General features: G+C 35.6%; 1 protein-coding gene across 1 annotated transcript; it reads left to right on the top strand.

The window, feature by feature from the left end:
* The first annotated feature begins 745 nt into the window (after nucleotides 1-745).
* LOC140861181 (uncharacterized) lies at nucleotides 746-1,456 on the top strand. Its single transcript, XM_073264190.1, has one exon. It carries the CDS (start codon nucleotides 746-748, stop codon nucleotides 1,454-1,456), a length of 711 nt encoding a protein of 236 aa, XP_073120291.1.
* Nucleotides 1,457-13,645: the final 12,189 nt, after the last annotated feature.

Genomic DNA, 13,645 nt, shown 5'->3' with positions numbered 1-13,645 from the left:
CAATATATTTTGTCCCATTTTGTCACCCCACTCAGGTGCAATTACATAAACTTCTTATAATAGTGATGATCCGTATAACTTAATTAAATATGTAAACATTTTGTGATCAATATATATTTATTTTAGAATTTTTCAATAGCCTTCTATTGTTACAAATTATTTTTGGTAGATACAGATTAATTTTCTTTGAGACGAAATTAAAAAAATTACTTAATTTGCAGACTGTGTGACAAATAGGAAGCAACTGAAAGGCAAATAATTTTTCCTTTGCAGACGGGGCATGCGGCATGCCCATCCGGAAAACTATACATATTTCTTTAAATAAAATTTGCACAAAAAAACGTGCTAATTACGTATATTCTTTAAATTAAATATATACCTCAATCAAATCACGAATCCTTGAATTATAACAATTATTCTTGAATTTATATAATATATTACAAATATTTGCTTGTATCATAATAATATTACGCAAGCATATATATATATATATATATACATATACTTGACATTCATGCACCCTCATGCGAAAAATACAATTAAATTTGATGCCTAATTTATTGAACAAAATCTCAAATTTCATTATTGATATTTGATTTGAGTTGATTCTACTTACCAAATGACTCAATTCTTGAGTAACTTATGGCCTATATACACAAAACATGCATGCATGAATCAATATATAAAAAATTCCCATATATATATATACATGCATATATTATAATAAAGAAATATATTATATACAATGGGAAAACACTTCCACAACTTGAGTTTCCTGATCTCCACCCTTGTTGTTGTAGCAACCCTTGTACATGATATTTCTGCAACCAAATACATAGTCACTAACAACGCGAAGAACACTCCCGGAGGCGCCCGATTCGACCGAGAAATCGGGGTTTCCTTGGCCTTACAAATAATGCCTATCATCAATGACTTCATATATAGAATCTTTGAACAACCAACCAGCGCAGAAAGAAAGTACGTGCCAGTTTTAAACCTGTACATCTCGGATATGCCATACCCATGGTTCGCCTATAAAAATGGTGACAACATAAATTTTAGTGCTTGGGGCATAAACAACTTCCCTCCAGGCCAGGGAAAAGCAAGATACCATTTCACCGCGATAATGTACCATGAGATGACACATGTTTTCCAGTGGTCCGGTCAACAAACCGCCCCTGGGGGGCTGACGGAGGGAATGGCGGACTATGTGATGGTCAAGTCACACATATACGAAAAATCTACGTACCCGAAACCCGGCGCGGGTTCGAGATGGGATGAGGGGTATGGTATCACGGAGCATTTCTTGGAGTACTGTGATAGTTTGAGAGAAGGGTTCACTCCTGCATTGAACAAGAAGATGAGATATGCTTATAGTGATAATTATTTTGTGGAGTTGTTGGGGAAACCTGTGAATCAACTTTGGTTAGATTATAAGGCTAAGTATAGTAATTGATTTCTATAGTCTCTCAAGTCATGTGATATTATTATGTATGCTACCATAATGCTTGATTTGTATCAATCAAATCTAGGAAAGGTGAGATTACATAATTTATTTAATGAATGAAAATTTATCTTATAAACGTTCCTTTATTTATTTATTTACATATATAAAACACGTCCTTATTCTTTGTGTAGTGGGTAAATATATCAATGGCACGTTAGCATACAAATTATACTAGGGTTGAGTTTAACCTAGCATATGAATATTACTCTAATGTCGTCTCATGATTTGTCACGTCAACAATATATCATACTAGCTAGTTAAATCAATATAAAGAAAGTTTTGTCTTATACACTTATCTGAGAAAATGTTGGTAGGAGAATCAAACGATCTTGATAGTCATTGGTTAGATGTTTATCACCTACTCGATCTGCAAATGAGACACCTAGCTCGTTGAAAGCAATTTATCTTTCAACCTTCAATTATGATGTAAGTGTAACTGATTGTATGTTTTACATCTATTTAAAAAAATAACTTTGATGAAACATTTTTTTTCTCCACTCAAATACACGATTAATTTAAATTTGATCGATGTCATTAATTCTCCCAAATTCCCACTTACGACGTTTGTTCATAAATCAATTTTTGTTTTTGTTTTGGTTGTTTTTTTAAAATACATTTCACATTATTTAATTATATTTTATATATGTAGAAGAAAGACTAGCTTGGTCCAATATTATTGATAAGATTTGGATTGATTAGCAACAAATTATGTATGCAACTTATATGTAATTTATACATGTTGCTCTAGTCAAAGAAGTCAGTTAACGCAATAAGTTTAGCAATATTAGGTACACTACCAGTGATATTTTTAAAAAATAAATGACGAAATTTTGGATATTAATTCAATGCAGTCACATTACATGCAAGTTCTGAGTATCTCAAGAATTGAGTCATTTTGTAAGTAGAATCAACTCAATCAAATTTTAATAATGAAATCTGTAATTACTAAATAAATATGTATAAATTTAACATACCTAGATAAAGGAAAAAAGTATTTCTATTTTTGCCTAAATTGACGAATTGCAATAATTGGATTGGATCCCCTGGGCATCTCCACAGTACGGGATGCCGTGGGGGTAAACGCTGTCGTTTACCCCACGACCCAATTTTTCATTTTTTTTTTTGCTTTTTTTTGGATTTTTTTATATTTCTTTTATATCAAAATATTATTTTCTTTATATTTTATCCTTTATATATACTATATATATATATATATATATTATCTTTTTTTTAGATTGTTTTTTTCCTTTCTTTTTTTGCATTTTGTTAATATATATTTATTTTAGATTTTTTCAATAGCCTTCTATTGTTACAAATTATTTTTGGTAGATACAGATTAATTTTCTTTAAGACGAAATTAAAAACATTACTTAATTTGCAGACTGTGTGAGTCTGTGACAAATAGGAAACAACTGAAAAGCAAATAATTTTTCTTTTTCAAGAAACTATACTCAGACGGGGCATGCCCATCCAGAAAACTATACATATTTCTTTAAATAAAATTTGCACAAAAAAAAGGTGCTAATTACGTACAAATTCTTTAAAATATATACCTCAATCAAATCACGAATCCTTGAATTATAAAAATTATTCTTGAATTTATATAATATATTACAAATATTTGCTTGTATCATAATAATATTACGCAATTTATCTTTCAACCTTCAATTATGATGTAACTGATTGTATGTTTTACATCTATTTAAAAAAATAACTTAGATGAAACCATTTTTTCTCCACTCAAATACACGTCAATTTAAATTTGATCGATGCCATTAATTCTCCCAAATTCCCACTTACGACGTTTGTTCATAAATCAATTTTTGTTTTTGTTTTGGTTGTTTTTTTTAAAAAAATACATTTCACATTATTAAATTATATTTTATGTAGAAGAAAGACTTGGTCCAATGTTATTGATAAGATTTGGATTGATTAGCTACAAATTATGTATGCAACATATATGTAATTTATTATTTATATATACATGTTGCTCTAGTCAAAGAAGTCAGTTAACGCAATAAGTTTAGCAATATTAGGTACACTGCCAGTGATATTTTTTAAAAACAAATGACGAAATTTTGGATATTAATTCAATGCAGTCACATTACATGCAAGCTCTGAGTATCTCAAAAATTGAGTCATTTGGTAAGTAGAATCAACTCAATCAAATTTTAATAATGAAATCTGGAATTACTAAATAAATATGAATAAATTTAATACACCTAGATAAAAAAAATATTTCTATTTTTGCCTAAATTTACAAATTGCAATAATTGGATTGGATCCCCTACTGTGGGCATCTCCACAGTACCCCCACGATCCAATTTTTCATTTTTTTTTTGTTTTTTTTTTTGGATTTTTTATATTTCTTTTATATCAAAATATTATTTTCTTTATATTTTATCCTTTATATATACTATATATATATATATATTATTTTTTTTTAATTTTTAGATTGTTTGTTTCCTTTATTTTTTTGTATTTTGTTTTCCTAGTTGCAATTGTTAAATTCGTATGTATTCTCTTTTTTTCCATTTATTTTTTAAAAGAAAAAAATTGTGAAAGGGACGAAAGAAATCGACGTAACAAAGACGAATTTTTTGAAGCTAATCAAGTCGAACCGAATTATGCTAAAATCATTGTAATAGAACCGAATTAAACTAGGTTAATTCGGTCGATAACCAAATTAATCGACTTATTTTTTTACTATTTTAAAACTAAAAATTATAAATTTAATAATTTAATATGAGATTTTTATCATAATAAAATATATTATAATTGAAAAATTAAAAATAAGAAAAAGTAAGCACAATATTAAATATATAAACATTTGACAAATACCATAAATTATATGTAAAGTCTAATAAAAATAAAAATATAATTATTATAATTTCATTAATTAGGTTATGTGATTTTTTTTTAACAGAAACTAAAAATTGAACCAAATTAACCAAAATTTGCTAAACTTAAAACCAAAATTTTGAATTCATTCGGTTCAATCGATTAATTCAGTTTAACAGATATAATTTTTATCCCTAATTCTCTTGAAATTATTAATTTCAATTAAGATATCTCGACTCATACACATTCTTAATCATTTGTATTTCTTTTTAAAAGTATAACGATGTTAGTTGAAATGAAAATGCACAATATATGAATTATTTTTTTTTTTCATATTAACATTAATTTGTTGGTGCATGATTATATAGTATTGAGATATAAATTATAAAAAGAAAAAAAATGATACAAAATAAATGTAAAAGATGTAAAAAAGAGTTTTTTTTAAAAAAAATTAAATATATAATGCTAAAAATTAAAAAGAGAGAAATATGGAGCGAAGGGTATTTTGTTCAAAATTCGTGTGGGAGCATGGAAATATTACATTTAGATTGATTAATCTTGTAATGAACTTTGTTTACCATATATAAATCCAACAATCAATAATATAAATAAAAATCTTAAAAATCCCAAATGATAACCAAATATTCAACAATGATTTGTTTGACTCAATCTCATAGCCTTGATCGAAACGAAACTACTATAATAAAATTACAAGTTTTAATTACCTCCAAAAAAACTAAAAGCCTTGTGGAGTGAAGGATATTTTGGTCAAAACTTTTTATAATCATTGACATATCCACTTCTAAAAATTATACCATGCATAATATTATTCAGAATAAATATATTACATATCTTTTCCGGTCGACTTCTATCAATCAATCAATTCATTAATCATTACATTTACAGTTTTTGTTGCTTTCACAATTTGAGATTTAGCATTTTGGTAACAAAAACTTTAAGGAATATTCAACAATTTGAGATTTAGCATTTTGGTAACAAAAACTTTAAGGAATATTCGGCTCTTTTAACAAAATATCATATTAAGATGTTGCCTCTAGATGTTAGTAACATCCGACACAACATGTAATGGAGATATTTTAAAGCATGAATAAAGCAGCAAACAAATAATTTAATACTCAAAAATAGTTATGCACAAGTGCAAAATACTCGTGCGTTGTTTCAGGGCAAAAAGTTTCACTAAAAGATTGTAAATCGTTTTACAAACACTAATACTAGTGAACGGCATTATAATTCAGTTTTTTTCAAAATCAAGTGATAAAACAAACAATTAATAAAAAAAAACAATGTCATGTTTTGAGTATTCGTTTTGTTGTATCTTACCAGGTATGAATCTAAAGTCCTGAACTCTACCTTGAACATATTCTCGGGCTAAAAACAAAACATAAATTTGACCAAGTATAAACTATATGCCTGGTTTGAAAATCCGTAAACTTTCCGAAGAAGTATAAAATTTTGTTAAGTATGAAATGAATATCCGAGCTGGAAATTAATCATATCCTCGAAAATTTTTCCAAGTTTAAAACAAACATCCGAGCTAAAAATTAGGGCTACTGCCGAGCTAGAACTAAAACTTAAACCTTTGTCAACTATAACATGAATGCCCGGATTGACAATCAAGCTCATTCCCGGACTGATCAAAATAAAAATTGAATTTTTGCTAAGGGAAAAATGCTCGATTTCAACGTGAACCATATATCAGAGTTAAAATTATAGAACCTCGGAATTAAAATTTACCAAGTATGAAACATATACCCGAGCTAGAGATATTTAAGGCAAATAGAAACAAGTATAAACACTGCTAATGTATATTTTTATGTCGGACCTACCCGGACTTTTGAGACCACTGATATGAATTTTTGATGTTAGACCTGCTTGGACTTTGATATCCCGGGAAATTATTTTAACACGAACCCGTTCATTATGGGTTTAAGAGGGTTGGCCCAATTATGGGATTATTATTATATATAAGGTCCAGCCCAGTTTTCAACCTGTTAGGGCGTGTCAAGACCTGGACTGCTGTTAATGGGCCGACCCGAGCTGGGGCCTAATGGGCTTGGTATGTTTTCTAGTTCAAGTGGGACTCGAATACATTGAAGATAAGCTTGACCATTTCACGGATATGAATGAGATAAGGATAAACTCAAGGGCGGACCAATGAATGAAGAGTCCTACTCCAGGACATGTTATAATTCGACTAGGTAACTTACTCTATTTTTCCTATAAATACAGTTATTGTTATGGTTGTGTTCATTTATTAGTCACTATTCATCATTCACCACACATTCACTCTCACTTTTACATTCAATCACTCATATCTATAAGTTTTCGCATTAATCATACCCTCTTCCTTCAAGACACTGACTTAGGCATCGGAGGGGTCACGCCGAAAACACTTTCAGCGCCCTCCTAACCTAGCTGTTTCTTGTGCAGAACTTGGTGGTACCTGACCCGACCTACTTCATAAAGGAGTTAGAGGATCCATTCTACCAGACCGAACCCGAGGTAAAAAATCGACATCATCAATTGGCGCCGTCTGTGGGAATTTGAAAACAAAGGAGTTTCGATGGCTAATCAGAATGGAGATCGCCCAAATTTAGAGGAATTAGTAACTCAGGCTGTTCAGAGGGCTTTGATGGAAAGGGGGGAGGCCAATCCCCCGCACCCCGATCATAATGCCCACCTCGAGGAGATCAAAAAGTTGAAGGAAGAGATGGAGCAGCTAAGGAAGAAGCAGGCCGGGTACCTAGCTACCACAACCAAAAACATTCCTTTTACTCAGGAGATACTGGACGCCGACCTCCCCAAACAATTCAAATTGCCTCACGTTGGGGAGTATGATGGTAAAGGAGATCCTGAAGACCATTTAGCACGCTTCGAGAATGCATCTCTGTTGCATAAATATTTTGATCAGATCAAGTGTAGGGCTTTCCTTACTACTCTCATAGGACCAGCCCAGCAATGGTTCAATATGCTACACTCTGGGGAGATCAAGGAATTCAAGGATTTTAGCAAATCCTTTTAGCATCACTTTGCTAGCAGCAAACAACATCCTACCACTACTTTCAGCCTCTTTTGAATCAAGCAACAAGAACATGAAAATTTGAGAGCATATATCCGCAGGTTTAGTGCCTTGGCTCTCGAGTTACCCATGGCTACCCCAAACCTGCTCATCAGTGTCTTCATGCAAGGGCTGGATACAAAAGATTTTCTCAAATCTTTAATAAAAAGGTCGCCGGAGACATACGAGGAATTACTCGCCCGAGCTGAGAAATATGTCAACATGGAATAAATACAAGTCTCGCGAGCAGCTGTGAAGAGGGAACGTCCAAAGAGTCCAAAGAGCAATAAGGTTCCGAGCAGTAATTCCGGGATGGGACAGCCATTCCGACCCGTAATATTGGGAGAATTAACCTATTTCACTCCTTTGCGCATGAGCAAAGTCCGAGCTCTTCAAATTTGCGACGATCGGAAGCTCACACAAAGGCCTCCATGGACTGAGAAGGGACCTCGGAATAGGGAATCAGATAAATATTGTCACTTTCATAATGAGTACGGGCATACTACAAAAGATTGTCGTCAATTAGATCAAGATATTGAAAGGATAATACAGCAACATTCTGAAATAAAAAATATATTGATCCGTCAAGAGGGTTATCGCCCGAACAGGAGACAATGAGGAAGATCGAGCCAGAGAGCCTGAACTGCTCCCCCCAAGAAGATTTCAATCGCCCAAATCAGGACCAGCCCAGGGAGGACCGAACTCATCAAAGACCGGCTCCTCCTGCCCGAGGAATTATCAACATGATCTCTGGAGGCCCTACCGATGGATATTCCAATCGAGCCAGGAAAACTAGCAGCCAAAAATTAATAAATATGGAGATTGACAATCAGACAGTCCACACTGGCCCGACCCTCTCTTTTGGACCAGAAGATTTAAAAGGGGTCTCTAGCAACCATAATGATGCACTGGCAATAAGGTCCATGGTCGCAAATTATGACGTGGCCCGGATATTTTTGGATTTAGGCAGTTCTGTCAATGTTCTATTCCAGGAAGCAATAAATCAAATGGACCTGGGACAGTACAAGATGGAGCCTGTCGTTACATCATTTTTTGGTTTCACGGGTCATGCAATCCGACCTGTTGGGTTAGTACATCTACCCCTAACTCTTGGGAAAGGCAACGGTTGCAAGACCAGGATTGTGAGCTTTATTGTAGTAGACGATTCGTCTGCCTATAATGCCATACTAGGTAGACCTGCCATGACCACTTTCATGGCTGTCGCATCAGCTCTGCATCAGAAAATAAAGTTTCCAGTTGGTAATGAGGTTGGTGAAGTACAAGGTGATCAAGTTATTGCTCGCAAATGCTATGTAGAGGAGGTCAGAATAGAGCAAAAGGTGACCAGGACTGATAGAGTTGACAGACCTGGACTTTCTAGCATGGAGAAGGTCAACCTGATAGAAGACACATCTATCACCGCTGAAGAAGAAATTGAGGAAATCATGATCTCCCTCCTTCGGGGACGGTAAAAATTGCTCGCACCCTTGAAGCACAGTTGAAACAACCACTACTGGAATGCTTGAAAGAAAATAAAGACGTCTTTGCGTGGTCAGTTTCAGACCTGGTAAGGGTGTGTCGGGAGGTCGCAGAGCATAAACTCAATATTACAAGGGATTGTCGCCCTGTTATTCAAAAGAAACGCCACTTCAGTCCCGAAAAAGATGCGGTAATAAAGGAGCAAGTGGACGAGTTACTCATGGCTGGACACATTGAGGAAATATATTTCCCGACCTGGTTGTCTAATATTGTCCTGGTTTCAAAGTCTACGGGAAAATGGCGTATGTGTGTAGATTTTCGAGATTTAAATAAAGCATGCCCTAAAGATTGCTACCCCTACCTAGAATCGATCAGCTTGTTGATTCAACCGCAAGGCATGAATTACTCAGCTTTTTGGATGCTTATCAGGGATATCACCAAATTCCCTTAGCAAAAGAGGACAAAAACAAGGTGAGTTTTGTCACATCAACAGGAACTTATTGCTCTGTGGTCATGCCGTTTGGGCTCAAAAATGCTGGGGCTACATACCAAAGGTTGATGGACAGAGTATTCGAGCAGCAAATTGGCAAAAATATCGAGGTATATGTAGATGATATCCTGGTCAAGACCCGAACTGCGGACCAGTTCATTACCGACCTAACTCAAACTTTTCAGACTTTGAAGAACTATCAGCTTAAGCTAAACCCCAGCAAGTGTACTTTCGGAGTCCGAGCTGGAAAGTTTCTTGGTTACATGGTTACAAGAAGGGGAATCGAAGCTAATCCCGAAAATGTCCAAGCCATCATTTCTATGAGATCCCCCAAGAATATACAGGAATTACAGAGATTAACGGGAAGAATTATAGCACTGGCCCGATTTATAAGCCGATCAGCAAATAAAAGCCTCCCTTTCTTCAAGGCACTACGAAAGACGAAAATTTTTGAATGGAATGAGGAAAGTGAGAAAGCCTTCCAGGACTTGAAGGCTTACTTAAAGCAATTGCCTGTGCTGAATAAGCCTACCCAAGGGGAAGCATTGTTCTTACATTTGGCGGTCACACCCCGAGCAGCCAGTTCGGTCCTAGTCATGCCTTGAAGGGAGCCGAACTCAATTACTTAACCCAGGAAAAGCTTGGCTTAGCTTTAGTCATCACTGCAAGAAAATTGCGTCCTTACTTTTTGTCACATCCCATCACCGTGCTCACCAACAGCGTTCTGGGAAAAATTGCAACCAATCCAGACACAACGGGGAGACTTATCAGATGGATTACAGAGCTGAGTGAGTATGACATCAAATTTGAGCCTCGGACAGCCATAAAAGCTCAAGCCCTAGCTGATTTCTTGGCAGAGATAGTTCAACTAGAACAAGAAGAGCTATGGAACATTTTTGTAGATGGGTCATCATGTCAGTCCGGGAGCGGAGCTGGAATTGTGATCATATCACCTTGGGGTGAAGAAACTAATATTTCAATCAGATTAGACTTCAAAGCCTCAAACAATGAAGCAAATTATGAGGCATTATTACTTGGGCTCAAAGCAGGACGAAACTTGGGTATCTCCCGAGCTATTCTGTATTCCGATTCCCAATTAGCAATCCAACAGAGTAATGGGAAATTTGAATGCAAAGATGGGAAGATGCTGAGGTATGTCAAAGCACTAGACAAAGACAAAGAAGGTTTCACCGAGTTGAATTTGGAGCTCATCCCCCGAACTGAAAATATTAAAGCAGACCACTTAGCCCGCCTAGCCAGTGCCCTCAGAAACCGACCTGATCCCATTGTTCCAGGTCGGGAACTTGTTTCTCAGCTGGAAACTCTCGATGATATTATAGCCCAGGTACCAGAAGGAGATTGGAGATATGATATATATCAGTATCTGACCAAGAAAGAATTACCAAGCGATAATAAGAAAGATAAAGAGGTAAAAAGAAGGGCTCTTCACTTCGTCATGATCGATCAGATCCTGTTCAAAAGATCTTTCTCTCAACCTTTGTTAAAATATTTGGGTCCTGACGAGGCTAATTATGTACTACGAGATATTCATGAAGGGCCTTGTGGCAGTCACCTGTGCAGTCTTTTTTGTAAAACGTGTTCAGATCAATTAAGAATTGATACCCGTTGCAGCGGAAGTTTAAAAATTTTATTTTATTATATGGAACGATTCCATATATGGGTATCTAAACTCTTACGATTAAATTTGTTCAAGTAAAAAATAAAACACAGTTAAATTTTTACCTCGTCAAGCAAAGGCTTGATTGTGGACTCCAACAGAATTTAATCTGCTCTTCTTGTAAATCCCGGGAACCGATGACAGTCACGATCTAACTCCGGAATTAGGTCCACGAATGAAAAACAAAAACCCTCTGATTGACTGCTCTAGAAATCAATCAGAAGTTTTACGTAGAGAATAAACAGATATGATCTGTTAATTCGATTTGTAATTTTTCACAAAAATCACAAGTCGAATTTTCTCCAAAAAGGACAGAGGAATTTTCGAAAATCCTCTTGAAAATTATATGTAGTGTTCGAAATTTCTAGACTGAATTCTCTTATGAATTTCGAACACTGCTTACATATTTATAGATAATTTCTAGACTAGATTACGTTATAATTATATTAGGACTCTAATTCCTTAGGGCCCACAATCCATAACTTAATCCAACAAGCCAAGCCCGTTGTTCTAGAAATTAATATAAAATTCATCGTGACTCCGATTGATAAACTGATTTCACCAATGTGCACAGAAACCATTTCTGCATCTTTTAAAGTCAAGATAATTTTTTTGAATCCGAATTCAGTGATTTCCAAAAATGCCCATCTCTATGTCATTTTAGGAAATCCCACTCCCTTTTAATTAAGAAGTCCAACTTCTCTTTCATTAAATTTAACTCTTTAAATTTAACTATCTCTACGGGGTTTTAGTAATCCATTACTTGTGTAACCCTCAATGGTTCAGGAATACAGCTAGCCATGGACTCACAACTCCTTGTGACTCGAAACAACAATTTCCGACTTACCCATCGAATCATGGTAAGAGCGCCTAGCAACATCGCCCCATGATTCCCTAGGTATTACTGATAGTTCCTGCAAGAACCAGTAGATTTTGGTTAGCGTACAGTACGGTCCCTTCAACCAAATATCCCGATCGAATCAACAACCATTGGTGCATCGAGAGTCGTTCGAGATTCGATAAATATGCATAACATCTTGGAGATCTATTAGTGACATCGCATGTGTTACTAGGAATACCAAGTAACCTAAAACACATCATGTACTCTGGCCAGAGATTCGTCACACTAATATCTCCTTAGATCGCATAGGATATCCACACTCGCAAGTATGTGGTGAATCCTTGACAACAAAGCATCGACTCCTATATGTTTCGTAACTGTACCCAATCCCGATACCTGATGACCCCAATAGAGTCGGTAAACGAGTCAAAGTACAGTACTAGCATATAGAGTCTCAATGATGTTTCAAGTAATAAGGACTAATGGTGTACAACCAAAACCGCGGACTTTATCCACTCGATAAGTGATAACCACTTGAAAAGTCCGAATAGGGTAGTTCGATCATTCATCATATGAATATCCATTTGCATGCTTTGAACATCTCTATGTTCCATACCAATGAAACGTGGTACTCGGCATCGCAAATGCTAGTCTCAATCTCGAGCGATCCTTATCCTTATTTGCGGACGGCTCAATTGACTAGGAACTGTTTAGAATATACAGTGACTATAAGATGTGTTTCATGATAGCCATCCCCATGTGCTACCACATCTTACATACACTATAGTATATTCAAGGTCTTTATCAAAACAACAATAGTATATCATAATATAACATTATGAAGAAAGATAAAGTCAATGCCATTATAAAAGTGTAAATTATATTAAACAAAAGATTTTTTATACATAGAGTCACAAAAGCCCTTAGCCACAAGTTGGCTAACCGGGCACCCACTCTTTCAATCTCCCACTTGCCCTAAAGTCAACTAGTCACACTACGCAATCCCATTGCTTCGCGATGTTTGTCAAACAATGGTCCTGGCAAGGGCTTAATAAGTGGATCAGCGATATTGTCTGTAGAGGCCACTCTCTCGACAGTGATGTCTCCTCTTTCCACGATCTCCCGGATGATGTGGTATTTCCTCAGTACGTGTTTGGACTTCTGATGAGACCTTGGTTCCTTTGCCTGAGCAACGGCACCCGTGTTGTCACAGTACACTGGGACTGGACCAACAGCTTCAGGAATTACACCCAACTCTTGGATGAATTTCCTTATCCAAACCGCCTCTTTAGCAGCAGCTGATGCTGCAATGTATTCTGCCTCAGTGGTGGAATCCGCTGTGGTGTCCTGCTTGGAACTCTTCCAAGAGACAGCACCGCCATTGAGCATGAATACAAATCCAGAGGTTGATTTTGAGTCATCCACATCACATTGGAAGCTAGAGTTGGTATAGCCTTCCAACTTCAATTCTCTCCCTCCATAAACCATGAATAAATTCTTAGTCCTTCGCAAGTACTTAAGAATATCCTTCACGGCTTTCCAATGCATTTGACCGGGATTGGCTTGGTATCTGCTCGTGACGCTCAGAGCATAGGCCACATCCGGTCTGTTAGATATCATCCCATAGATGATACTACCTATGGCTGATGCATATGGCACGTGTGTCATCTTCTCTATCTCTTCGTCAGTCTTGGGACACATAGACTTGGATAGAGAAACTCCATAACACA

Source organism: Henckelia pumila, chromosome 4 (genome assembly GCF_033568475.1).
Source record: "Henckelia pumila isolate YLH828 chromosome 4, ASM3356847v2, whole genome shotgun sequence".
NCBI classification, from domain to species: domain Eukaryota; kingdom Viridiplantae; phylum Streptophyta; class Magnoliopsida; order Lamiales; family Gesneriaceae; genus Henckelia; species Henckelia pumila.
The sequence above is the reverse complement of the archived record's forward strand: the minus strand, read 5'-3'. Positions and strand labels throughout refer to the sequence as shown.